General features: G+C 33.8%; 1 protein-coding gene across 2 annotated transcripts in view; it reads left to right on the top strand.

The window, feature by feature from the left end:
* The first annotated feature begins 7,794 nt into the window (after positions 1–7,794).
* The window catches only part of LOC138694713 (homeotic protein ultrabithorax-like), a 1,263,368-nt gene continuing 1,256,664 nt past the window's right edge, over positions 7,795–14,498 (top strand). The window contains exon 1 of one of the 2 annotated variants that reach the window (XM_069818704.1): positions 7,795–10,017. In XM_069818704.1, coding sequence (XP_069674805.1) covers positions 9,303–10,017 — 715 coding nt within the window. In that variant the 5' untranslated portion in view covers positions 7,795–9,302. The remainder of the gene's footprint in view (positions 10,018–14,498) is intronic. The other variant, XM_069818703.1, reaches the window with a different exon arrangement.

Genomic DNA, 14,498 nt, shown 5'->3' with positions numbered 1-14,498 from the left:
ATTATTATTATTATTATTATTATTATCTCTTTCTCCAGTTGTCAGATGCATGAAAGCTGCCAATACTTACATTACCTATATTAATTTAGATCCGTTTATTGTATAGTTTGTTGTTTGGCTATTCTTATATCAAGCATATTCAGTTTTAACTTCGTTTGTGTTGTATTTAGCTTTTCTGTATCATGTATTTTTGTAATTATCTATTCATTTTGTCATTATTGTTTATTTGTATTTGTCTCTAATTTTAATAATTATTTGTATGCACAGTGTCTTATATTATTCCAGTCTTCATTTTGTATGATTTCATTAATTAATTTGTAATTCATTTTATTTAATTGCCATTATTTTAATTATCTCACTGTACTAATTTTAATAAGTTAATTATTTGTGCTATTTATTTTGTTGCATTTGGTCAGTGATTAATGTTGACTATTGTATTGATTGTATTTCATCTCACTACCATTTCTATCATTCATTCTCATCATCATTTGTTGTTTTGTTTTGTTTTGTATCTCGTGCTAAACTGTAATTGGCCTTGTGCTGTTGTTTTGCACGTTAATATTCTAAATAAATAAATAAGATAAATGAAATTATCATTATCATTACTGTTACCATAATCATCATTTTTTACTTTACTAATATTATATTAACCCTTATGCTGACATGTTAATGGCTAGGTCTAATCGATGCTCGTTAGCATAATAATATTAATAAGTAATAGACTTACGTTTTATTTTAGAAGACATTAAGATATATGGATCATATGCGGAGACTAAGAGGAAGCTAAAAAATGGGAAAGATGGCAGAATGCTGGGTTTCAAGAGAAATATCTGCCCATGGGCAGAACAATTATGTAACTTATGTTACATTTTATTAACTTATTCCCAGTAGGCTATGCGGCAAAACAAACGACACTGAAATTATTGCTCATCTGCTGCCTACGTTTTCCTAGCAACGTAATATTTATTTATTTATTTATATATATAATTAAGGAGAAGGTGTTTATTGTCGAGCATCATTTCCGGTCATACGGGAGTCTCCATTTCGTATGACCGGAAATGAGTGTCAGAATGGGCCGAACTTGCGCCACGTTACAGAGCAGTACCAGTAGCGATTAAACAATGTGACACCAAATAACACAACAATGTTAGTTGTCATCGAGAAGTTCCGTCGTTCGAGATCAATCTTATGTCACCTTGCATGCTGTAATGACTTAATTATCTTGATTTGCAGAGTATGTTTGTAATTCCATGATTCCGTATGGCCGGAAATAATGCTAGACAATAAATACCTTCTCCTCTGTTGTGAGAACCATAATTGCAGAAATCAACACGACACTGAATTCACAAACTAGCCTATTATTATACAATAAACACTTCGTTGCTAGGTAAACGTGAACAGCAGATGGGCGATAATTTTAGTTTTGTTTGTTTTGCAGCATACTGCATTATTAGTCTATTATTATTATTATTATTATTATTATTATTATTATTATTATTATTATTACTACTATTATTATTGTTATTATTATTATGCTACAACTACTACTACTACTACTATTAGGCCTACTACTATTAATACTACTACTATTACTACTACTACTACTACTACTACTACTACTACTACTACTACTACTACTACTACTACTACGTCTATAATTTAGGCCTATGGTTTATTTTTATTGAAATATATACACTCTAGGTTGTGTCCATTTTTCTAGGGAAAACCCGAAGATTATTATTATGTTTTACATCATCTTACGATAGATATGAGATAGGCTAAAGAATAATGTAGCCTAGTCTATTCCTAATCTTCTTCGTTTTTGTCTGTGACTGATGATAATTGTCGCAGATTTTTTTATCTCTTGACATTTTCATCTCATGTTTTCTAAATTATTATTATTATTATTATTATTATTATTATTATTATTATTATTATTATTATGTAATAACCTTTTCTAGAAAAACTTCTTTACTGAAATTTATTTATTATCTAAATAATGTACTAATTAACAGAACGGATTGCGTAAAAGATTTGGGAATATTCTTTGGCAGTAAATTGTATTTTCATAGTCACGTTGATTACATTTACAATCACGCAATCAGAATGCTAGGAATAATACGGTCAATAACTTATTCTTTTTCCACGCCCGATTCTCTTTTAATGCTATACTATACATTGGTGCGATCGAAACTCGAATATGCATCTGTAGTTTGGAACTCGATTACAACTACGGACTCGGCTAAATTAGAAAATATACAAAGAAAATTTATATCCTTATGTTCATTCAGATTTTTGCCCATTAATTCCGGGTATAGTTATGAGAGAAAATGTGAATATTTTAATTGTCAAAATCTATATGCTAGACGCCATGAGCTAGATTATCTGTTCTTTTGTAAAGTCCTCAAAGGTGATATATCCTGTGACTCTTTCTTAAACAATATTACCTTACGTATTCCAACAAAAGATATGAGAGCCCACAAACTTTTCTATATTAGAAATTCGAAATTTCTTTCACCAGTCTCCAGATGCATTAAAAATGCCAACATGCATGGCAGCAAATTCGATCCCTTCAATGTATAGACTTAGTTTGCTCTTGGCAACGATTTATCATTTAACTTATGTATTCTTTTAGGCATTATACTCAATTATCATTGTCTCGTAGTATTCTTAGTTATCCATTCATCTTCATTATTGTAATTAATTGTAATTATATTTATGTGTAATAATTATTTTTGTTTTATGTTTTTGTTATATTTGTGCTGAACTGTAATTGGCCACTGGCTGTTGTACAGCACATTAAATAAATAAATAATTAAATAAATAAATAAATGAAAGACAATAAAATAAAATAAATAAAATTATTATTATTATCATTATTATTATTGTTACGTCTTATTACATGATTTTCGGTCAAATTTTCTATTTAACTAGGCCTAAGTGGAAAATTTGAAGTTACGACATCCATAAGCTTAAATTTGTTTTATTTGATTTCACAACAGGTCTCCAATCACAAAATTAGTAAGCTAAATGGTACGTGACTAGAATGGGCAGTACATGAGGTAGGCATGAATGATAGAAGAAGTGTAAAGAAGGTACATTAAAAAAACTTGCAAAAGACGAAGACTGCTGGCAATACAAAGGAGTAGGCGGAAGGATGAGATCGCAAAACAGTACCTGGAGATGAGGGTTGATAACTGGGAAGTTCTGACTACGGACAGTCTCCATTTAGCATGAAGTCATTAAGACATAACTGAAGCCAGCAGTCTCTGAAGACATTTAGTAATTGTCGCCGAAAAGCACCTCCGGTTTGAGTGGTCGCAATTCAATTAAATAGATTAATATTTTTTTTTACCTTGTTATTTAACGATGCTGTATCAACTACTGGATTTTTTTAGCGTGAATGGAATTGCTGATAACGAGATGGTATTTTGCGAGTTGAAGCAAAGGATTCGCTGTAGATTACCTGATATTCGCCTTACGTTTGGGGAAAACTGCGGAAAAAGCTAAACCAGCTAATCAGCCGAAGCATGAATCGAACTCACACCCGAGCGCAACTCCGGATCGGCAGGCAAACGTGCTACAGCGTGAGCTAAACCGGTGGCTTCATTTATTATTATTATTATTATTATTATTATTATTATTATTATTATTATTATTATTATTATTTATTTATTTGATTTATTCATTTTGTCCAAAAATTCGATATTTTAATTACTCCAAGTCACTGGCGTAGCTCAAGCGGTAGCGCGTTTGCCTGCCGATCCAGAGCTACATTTGGGCCTGGGTTCTATGCCCGCTTGTGTTGTTTACCTGTTTGGTTTTTTTTTTCAGAGGTTTCCTCCAGCCATAGCCTAAGTGAATCTCAGATAATTAGACCTACATGACGAATCCTCGATCTTTTCTCTCCAAGTACCACCTAGCAATTCAATCGAAGATAACTAACCTAGTAGCTAGTTTATGCGACGTATTTAAATAACAGAGTAATAAGTATACTACTGTAATTTCGAAAATGATTTGGAGTCCATTTTAATACTTTACTATCTGTTCGCTGTTTAAATAGCGACTTGTATGACTAGTTCCACGAGGTAATGCGAGCAGGAAATAAATTACTTAATTTACGAATAATAATAATGGTTTGGAAGTAAATCCCGAAAAGACAAAGTATATGATTATGTCTCGTGACTAGAATATTGTACGAAATGGAAATATAAAAATTGGAGATTTATCCTTCGAAGAGGTGGAAAAATTCAAATATCTTGGAGCAACAGTGACAAATATAAATGACACTCGGGAGGAAATTAAACGCAGAATAAATATGGGAAATGCGTGTTATTATTCGGTTGAGAAGCGCTTATCATCTAGTCTGCTGTCCAAAAATCTGAAAGTTAGAATTTATAAAACAGTTATATTACCGGTTGTTCTGTATGGTTGTGAAACTTGGACTCTCACTCTGAGAGAGGAACATAGGTTAAGGGTGTTTGAGAATAAGGTGCTTAGGAAAATATTTGGGGCTAAGCGGGATGAAGTTACAGGAGAATGGAGAAAGTTACACAATACAGAACTGCATGCATTGTATTCTTCACCTAACATAATTAGGAACTTAAAATCTAGACGTTTGAGATGGGCAGGGCATGTAGCACGTATGGGCGAATCCAGAAACGCATATAGAGTGTTAGTTGGGAGACCGGAGGGAAAAAGACCTTTAGGGAGGCCGAGACGTAGATGGGAGGATAATATTAAAATGGATTTGAGGGAGGTGGGGTGTGATGATAGAGACTGGATTAATCTTGCACAGGATAGGGACCGATGGCGGGCTTATGTGAGGGCGGCAATGAACCTTCGGGTTCCTTAAAAGCCATTTGTAAGTAAGTAATAATAATACTAATAATAATAATAGCCTAATAATAATAATAATAATAATAATAATAATAATAATAGGCCTAATAATTCTCTCGAAAGGTAGAATTTTTGGAAATAAAAATTAAGGTAGAACTATTTTCTTAAACGATTTCAGTTCTCCAATGCTAGATAAGTCTATGACACCGACATCTGTTAATGGAATAGGCCTATAAAATATATACTAACTTATATTTTTAAACCGAAGATCCAGTTTAAATTTTTGGGAATGAAATTTGTAATGAACGGAAACAATTTTCATAATCATGTTGGTAGTTGGCCGATAAGCGGGAAACAATTTATAAATATAGTACGTAGATAAGCATATAGACGGTCCTCATATAGGCTAATATATAGTCTATTTTTAAAGAAACAATTTTGTTGACGGAAAAGTTTCTCTTGGTAGGTACTGGTACTCCAAATTCTGCCGCCGCGTAGTCATCAAATAATTTATTTTCATTATAGGCCTATGCCTAATACACAAAATGTTAGGCCTATGTAGGCCTTTAGGCAAAGATGTAGGCGTACATAGAAAAATTTAGCAAATTATTATCATAGATCTGATCATCATAATTATAATACAAGATACAATTTTCACTTCACTCAATCTAATGTTAGACTGGAAACAACTAAAAAACAATTTATGTCCATGGCAGTATCTATGTTTAATAGATTACATAAGTCTGCACACACTGTTAACTATAACACATTTAAGAATGTTTTAAAACGCTGGATGATTAATCATCCCTTTTATAGGCCTAGTATTAATGAATAGCTACTTTGAGTCCTCTGTCAATAACTTTATATTTCTAATATAATTTTATTCACTCTGTTTTGTTTTATTATGACTATGTCCATAGTAGCTATTTGTACAATATTCATTACTTTAATAAAGTCTAATCTAATCTAATAGTAATGTAGGTCTATCTATGGATCTAATCGAACTGTAAGAGACACGACAATCTCTAGCCCAAAATTAGTACTCATGGACTTGAGTTATTGGATAAGAAGACACGAAAACAAAACAACGTTATTTCATAATAGCTGCATAGTCCTAATTAATCTTTATAAATAGGTCTAATTATTGAAATACAGACTGAGTTTCAAACCATATTTCACTGATTGTAATCTTTCAAAATATTAATAAAATTGCTTTTATGTAGGACTATCATAGGATAAAAACTGTTTAAAATTTATTATGAGAACATTTTTTGTATTACGCGAAACCTGTTATAGATTGACAAAAGTATAAATAGGTCTAAACATTAGCCCTATGAGTAGACCCTACGGTAGGCTAAAATTGTTTTTAATGCGTTCTAAGAATAAACTATCATCCATACATTTTGTTTCGCAATTAGATCTACAGGTTGTCTTATGTTTCCGACTTTCTTAACTTATAAGTTATTCTCAATTCTACACATAAAAAGATACACGAATTTTCAGAATGTTTTGAGATCCGTTGCTTTCGTTAAGTGAAATTTGACGTGTGAAAGTGCGTGAAAAGTTGATTGTTTATTTATAGTAAGAATTTTAGAAAGAAAGTAGTAGTCTCTTACAAAGTTTAAGCCTACTTAACTTTTAGCACTTCAGATTACTTTAAGTTTTCTACCACCTTTACGAATTGTACTTTTCTCGTTTTTGTTCACAGAAAGAATAGTTCGCTTTTGTTCACAGAAAGAATAGTAACTTTTAACAAAGGTTTTGAGATCCGACAGTATCTTTAAAATATATTGTATTTAGTAAACATATGTGACATATTGCACCCTCAATTGGTACGGTAGTGAGTTATTGAAATGTTAAAAAAGATAATGTTGCGTATGTTCTTTTGTTGAGTTTATTTTGTAGCGGGAAAGTGTAGCCTATAGTTCTTCGTGCTTCTACTTCCATACTGCAGGGGTAGACATTTTAAAAGTTGTGAAGATTTAAGATATAGGCCTATTCAACCACAAATATTTTAACAAAATGTTTTTTTACTTCATCGTAATATTAATTAAAGCAATATCCCGCACTTAGAAGCACTTAACACACAACTGAAATATGGTTTTCACATTACATGTATAGTACTAATTCACAAGAACATTTTTAATGTAACTAAATTATAAAATTCACTCTTAACAAAATAAGTTACAAATTGTTAACTCTGCAAATGATTTTCGTGAAGGAACTTGGTGGTAGTTCTAGCATACGTCCCTAGCCGGCGCTGCATGCAGCGTTTTGGAATTTTCTTGTCTGCTGGGTAGCGTGGTCCGCCAGCATTTTACTCTGTTCGCTGCGTGTAGAGAGGGGGTTGGGCTTCAGGGAGGGAAATGAACTAAGTATTACACTCTTATTATTGTAACGAAGTAAGCGTCAAGATCACTGTAAACAAGGATATAAGATCAAATATTGAAAATAAGCTTATGATTTTATAACACACAGCGTGTTTATAACAATATCGATATTAAAATTAAATAATATTTGGGACTATATTCTTTTGGCGGATGAACATCCCTTTGAAGGTGGGGAAGTATCTGGTCTCCGTGACGAATTCGATTGTGATTGGTCCTTTTCATAAACCCTCCTTTCCTCTCGAACCCTTTGTCAGTGGGCTTCACCCTCGTGCTCAACTTCGTCTGTCCTCGTCTTTCAGTCGTTCCTCTCTGTCTACTCTACCTCCCCTCTTATTTCTATCATCAGCCGCTGTTTTTCACCTCCTTCCGGGTATGTCCTTGAATGCTTAACCCTGTTATATTATTTTCTTTTGCGCTTTACACCGTATCTAATACTCTGCTCTTTGCACTTGTCATCAGAAATCGGGCAAAGGTTCGAAAATTATCGTTCGATACGTTCGTCATATATTTTTAAGTATCGATTGTGTATCTTTTTTAGTGTTTATATGTTGGTGTTACGTTACAGAATTAGTGTTGTAGTATGGAAAAAGGCGTGGGGAGTATGGTGATATTTTAAGAATTTTTTTTTTGTTTTATTTTGTGTTAGGTTTTAATTTTTTTGTAGTCGCAGTAAATTATATTAGAAGTAGGCCTACGTAATAGGGAAGGTGTGATCTTGAATTTCCCCTCTTCCCCCACCACTGTCACTAGTGTGATTGGGACGTGGTTTTACTCGCGTACGAAATATTCATGTATGAGAGAATTTGTGGAGTGTGGCACTATCTCGTTTATACTCCATCTCCGTCTCTCTCAGTCGGGTTAGGAGGAGGCGGCGGCAGGCTAGGACGGTACTGGAACGAACGGTAGACAGACGTACAAACCTCGGCGAGCTAGACCGGCGTACAGGCGGGCTGCACGTCAGATCGCAGTGGTGGTAGTAGTTGTAGTAGTCGTAGTGGTGGTGGTCGCGGCGGGACGACGACTGTAGTTTGATACATAACATACCGAACCAGTGCGTGTCTGACCACGGTGTACGCTGCAAGCACAGTGAGGAGCTTATTGCTTCTTTCCACTTGTTGTTTGATCCAAAATATCATTTTTTTTCTACTCCTTTCTAGTTATTGCTCTTAACTGCTTACGACCTTTTTAATGATTATTGCTGTCATTACTGGATAAATCGAACCGTGATTTTGATTATCAAGTAACTGCATAACAATAATAATTTGATGACGATATAGTCGATATAATTTTACGAGTTTTTCAATAAATCCGTGATTTTCGACGTTTGTGATTTTTTTGACGTCGCAATAAAATATCACGGATTTAATTGATATCCAGAGCTGGAAAACTTATTTTTAAACAACTCTTCGAAGATTTCTGCGTGTGGAAATTGTGATGTTATGAGTTTTTAACTGACGTAAATAATTTTTTCCTCTTCCTCACGATTATTTACATCATCTCTACGATATTTAAATAATTTTTACTTTGTTGACAACGTTTTACCATTGATCTAATTTTTATGATAGATTTGCATACACGTGTGTGCTTTTAGCCGATCATGTTTGTCTTGGACGTGACTTCCATGTGTTCTGGTGAGATGGAGAATTTGGCTGCGTCAAGTGGCTGAAAGATAAAAGGGAAGACATTCTAACTGTTCTTCTGTTTGTGATTGTACGATCGTCGTATGTGGTGTACTGCAATACTTGGAATTGTGTTGAAATGACATAAAATTAAATTTTTTTCTCTATAAAGTTGCCGTGAAGTGAATATTTTTGCTTTAATTCCGGACAAATGCCGATATATGGTTCGGTTATCTTAGGTAATTACACGGATTTTGTGTCGAAAACTGCAGGTGTTGGTTCTTGAGAACGAGTGTGAACAACCTCATCGAGAAGTGTGTGATTATTACGTATATTTTTTTGTAAATTCAGACTTGAAAAAGGGGGTGTTGTCCTCACCCCTACGAAACATAGAAAAGGTTTCCTACAAGTGGGAGGGGTCTCGTGTTTTGACAGTCGTTAAGATCGAGCCAGCATGAACTCGTACTTCGAACAGAGTGGGTTTTATGGTGGTCATCACCAGCACGCTACCGGGTCGGCGACGGGGGCGAGCCACCACCATGACCAGGCGGCGGCCGCAGCGGCATACAGATTCCCTCTGGGTCTAGGTATGTCGCCTTACGCCTCATCCCAGCACCACCACCATCATCCTCTGCACCAGGCAAGGCCTCCGCAAGACTCACCCTACGACGCGTCCGTCGCGGCAGCGGCTGCATGCAAGTTGTATTCCACAACAGCTGATTCCGTCAGTCAACAATCAAACGCAGGAGTGGCGAACTACAGTACAACAACCACAAAACCAGACTGTTCAAAGACGGGAGGCGCCGCCAACGAGCAGGGCCATCAGAACGGCTACGCGGCAGTAGTGGCGGCTGCCAAAGATGTATGGCAAAGCGCGACTACTCCCGGTGCTACCGCAAATTCTGGTGGTAACAGCCTTGTGGGACCTGTCGTAAGGCCATCGGCTTGCACACCGGATACACGTGTAGGAGGATACGGTTCATCTGTCGGACTTGTTGGTGGAGATCCGGCGTCGAGTCCAGGTGCAGGCGGAGGAAGAACATCGGCATGGTCGCTAGGGTCATCGAATGCTTGTTCACTCAACAGTTCTGCAGCTCAACCGACGGTAGCCACACAGCTTCATCAGCAACCCTCCAACCATACGTTCTACCCTTGGATGGCTATAGCAGGTCAGTAAGTTCAAAACTCTTCAACACTCTCCCCCTCTTTCATATAAAACCACGTGGCTGTTCGCTCTTCCCTGCTCCTATCTCTCTTTTGAATGCAAGAGGGGAGTTAACAGCTTCCGGGGTTATTTAGGGGGTGATCATTATAAACACTGACAACAATCAATAGTCGGTGTTGTAATACGGTTGTAGGTATGTCCTAGACAGTTTCCGTAAGATTATAGTCCTATATTACAATCGTAACTACATTCTCAGAGTTCTAAATCCACGGATTGAGCTATAAATTTAGTTTCATAGCGATAAACTTTATTTAACGATATCCTGGTATAATTATCCCCAATGATATCCCCATTAACTTCAGGCGTTAAAGAGGGATGCTTCATCTGTCAGAATCCACAAAGATATTTCCACTAAAACAATTGGAAATAGGAAAAGATACCTCGAGATCATAACTTGTTCGAAAAGAATCTTATGTTATTATGTCGATAGGATATTACTTTTCTCTTTGTGGCAATGAGAGTAGAGAATTAATTATTTATGTGATTATCGAAATAATAGATTAGTTTCACCAAAATAAAAATTTTAATATATGGTTTTACATGTTTAAGTTGATACGGAAATATTGTGTTTGTCGTTCTCAAAGAAATCCTCAACTAAACTTCTTGTGAGGAAAAAAAATGTGCGACATTTAAATGTTTGAATAATGCCTTAATATCTTTCTATCTTTCCTAAAAAGAATGTCTCTTGTATAGGCTATAAATTGATATTAGGTTCTTTATTTAAATAAACTTAAATTACACATTAAATTACAGTGAATTTCAGTTTATAATCTGCTATAACTAAAATATAGCAAACCAAGAAATATTAGGAGTTAGACCCCACATTAAATTATAGATTAAGTTACTGGTAATTAAAAAACAAATATTGAATCATCGCTTTGATGACGACAAATGTAAAAATAACAGCATTAAAATAAAATAAGTAAAATGTTTCGTATAGGCTTTGGCACTAATGTAATGTAAAAACGTTGTATTTTATTTATTTAAAAATCCTCTTTCCTGTAATTTTATTGTTCTGGTATATCTTACACTATAGGCCACGCGTGATATTTATATATTTTTACCCTGCAATCTCATTTAAATTTTGGTCAAAATGGCAGTTGTATTCAAACTGCTAGAGCGCTTGTAACTATTTGAAAATTTCACGTGGTAGCCGGCGCATGCAGAGATCTCATACAGTAGCCACATTCACCACGCCTCCACTCTCTCTCTCTTCCTTCGTTACTTCCCTCTTTTATATCCCCTTCTCTCTCTGTACATCTTTTTTTTTCAGATAAACAGTTTTTACAATAACATAAATTATCATATCATTGAATGTCGCATGGCATAATCAAATATGTCGAATTTCAATCATTCCTGGGTAGGATTATCGTAAATTTGACTTTATTACATAAGCCAAGAAAACGTGAATTTTTTTAGAAGAAAATTTTGATAAATTCTAAAAGCTCTAAAATTTGATTTGATCTTTGTAGTAGGCTATAGTGATGTAATATTCGGATATAACTTATATGTAGCCTACCGTGTTCTGAAAGGAAATGTCTCTAACATTCTTGAGTCGTTATTAAGTTTCAAAATTGCTTAAGATTGCATCTTTCTTGACAGGTGTAAATACGAAAACTTTAAAATAATTATATTTTTATTACGAATATAAAAGTGGCATGGCTTCTAAGGGGAAATGAATGAAATGCAACGAAAGAAAATCGTATAATTATATTCTTTAACAGATACGGCATTACTCGTGTTAAGGCGAAATCGTGTCGTCAAACAATCAGTGACGTAGGCTTACAACACATAAGTAGGTGTTTAAATTCAATGTTTTAAAATAGAAAATTCCTCATACTTATCACCGTAAGTATTATATTAAAAAACTGAATTTACTTTATAAATACAGGTCTTGAATATACTTAAGCATGTTATCTAATTATAATTTAATACACTTACGAATCAGCCGTTTTAGACTAATTTTATCAAGATGGTAATTATTTATTTATTCAGACATGTAAATAGCCTATTCTTCGTAAATAATACAACGAAGGCTTATATAACAATTATCATTATGGTAGCATTAATCTAGTATTATGACCATAAAACTGTTAAAATGTAAAATGAATGTTATGTAACGCGAAATATTTATATCCAGTGCTCAACTGTTATATTACAACGTACACATTTAGGCCTAAACTGTCTTGTACAGTTATTTAGTTAATAAAGACAGATTTACTGCGCAGGAAAAATAAAATAAAGTGTAGCTGTCGTTTTTAGGTTATGTTGGAGCGTGCTAAATAGAAGTTTTAGTTAGTAGAGTGCAAAACTTCGTAAACTAGTTTTTAATATGTGTTATATAATGCAATAAATTACTTTTGAAGCATTTACTCCAGCATTTTAGGAGAATATTTGTATATTCTTTTTTATATTCATGGAAATATGTAGGTAGTATTCGTTAAAATTTTCAGGCAGTAATTTAATTTCTTTTTTTCGATTGCTTTATTAAAATCTGAAGTTGCAACGCAAGCTATGTAAGGTCTATAGTGTTCCACAACCTCATACAGTAGCTGTTTGGTAGGCTTTTTGAATTATAAAGAAAGAAAAATAGCGTGAAAATTCATTTCTTACGTATAAAAATGTAACTAGATTGGATTTTTTGTTATTAATTTTAGGGACAGAATACTGTCAACATACCTCTTGTTTGTAAGGCACAAAGTTATAATTTTTATTGAATTATAAAGAAAGAAAAATAGTGATTAAATAAATTTTCTTACGTAACTTATATAAAAATATAACTAGATTGGATTTTTTGTTATTAATTTTAGGGACAGAATACTGTAAACATACCTCTTGTTTCTAAGGCACATAGTTATAATTTTTATTGAATTATAAAGAAAGAAAAATAGTGATTAAATAAATTTTCTGACGTGTATAAAAATATAACTAGATTGGATTTTTTGTTACTAAGTTTAGAGACAGAATAGTATAAACATATCTCTTGTTTCTGAGGCACATAGGCTAGTTATAATTTTTATTAAATTATAAAGAAAGAAAAATAGCGATAAAAATTCAATTTCTTATGTATAAAACTAAAACTAGATTGGATAACGTATGGTCTCCCGTTTTTTGTTATTAATTTTAGGAACAGAATACTGTAAACATACCTCTTGTTTCTGAGGCACATAGTTATAATTTTTATTGACTTATAAAGAAAGAAAAATAGCGATAAAAATTCATTTTCTTACGTATAAAAATATAACTACATTGGATAACGTATGGCCTCCCATTTTTTGTTACTAATTTTAGGAACAGAATACTGTAAACATACCTCTTGTTTCTGAGGCACTTAGTTATAATTTTTATTGGAATATAAGGAAAGAACAATAGCGATAAAATTCATTTTCTTACGTATAAAAATATAACTAGATTGGATAACGTACGGCCTCCCATTTTTTGTTACTAATTTTAGGGACGGAATATTATGAACATATCTCTTGTTCCTGAGGCACGTAGTTATAATTTTTATTGAATTATAAAGAAAGAAAAATAGCGTTAAAAATGCAATTTCTTTCGTAAGCTATAAAGATATAACTAGCTTGGATAACGTATGGCCTCCCATTTTTTGTTATCAATTTTAAGGACAGAATACTGTGAACATACTTATTGTTTCTGAGACACATAGTTATAATTTTTATTGAATTATAAAGAAAGAAAAATAGCGATAAAATTCATTTTCTTACGTATAAAAATATAACTAGATTGGATAACGTACGGCCTCCCATTTTTTGTTACTAATTTTAGGGACAGAATATTATAAACATATCTCTTGTTTCTGAGGCACATAGTTATAATTTTTATTGAATTTATTTATAACAGAAATTGCTGTAGCAATAAAAACGCAATTCAACAAATCTATAAGCTTCTGTAGGCTTCCTGTTCTTATACTCTTTCCTCGAAAATTGAGGAATGGCAGTAGCATGTTTTAAACTGCATTCCAATTGAAATGACATGCAACTATAGCTCACTGAAAGCCGTCTCTTTCGTTCAGTAAAGCCTGCCAGGGGTTAGGATGCGGTCAACACAGACAAACAGTGCCTCGTGCTTTGGTTTCTATACGTCTCTCCTTCTTCCTCATATCGCCCATCTTTCTCTTACACATATAAACTTGTAATTTCCCCTCCTTGTCTCCCAACATCAGCTGTTTGCCCTTTATTACAGAACCCATAATAATATCCAGGCAAAACTAAACCACCAGTAGGCTAACAACCCTCCCGCCCTCTATTCTCGCCTACACCCGCCCGGGACCACGAACCTATCTTCGAGACCATGAGGTTGCCATTGGAATGGCCATTACAGAAATGCATTACTATGCACTATAACCTTATACACATGCCTAACTAAAAACTGGTTCTCTTGCCACTTTCTTCTCTTTCGTTTTTT

Source organism: Periplaneta americana, chromosome 2 (assembly GCF_040183065.1).
Source record: "Periplaneta americana isolate PAMFEO1 chromosome 2, P.americana_PAMFEO1_priV1, whole genome shotgun sequence".
NCBI lineage: Eukaryota > Metazoa > Arthropoda > Insecta > Blattodea > Blattidae > Periplaneta > Periplaneta americana.
Note: the sequence above shows the minus strand (reverse complement) of the source record. Positions and strands in the feature narration are given on the sequence as shown.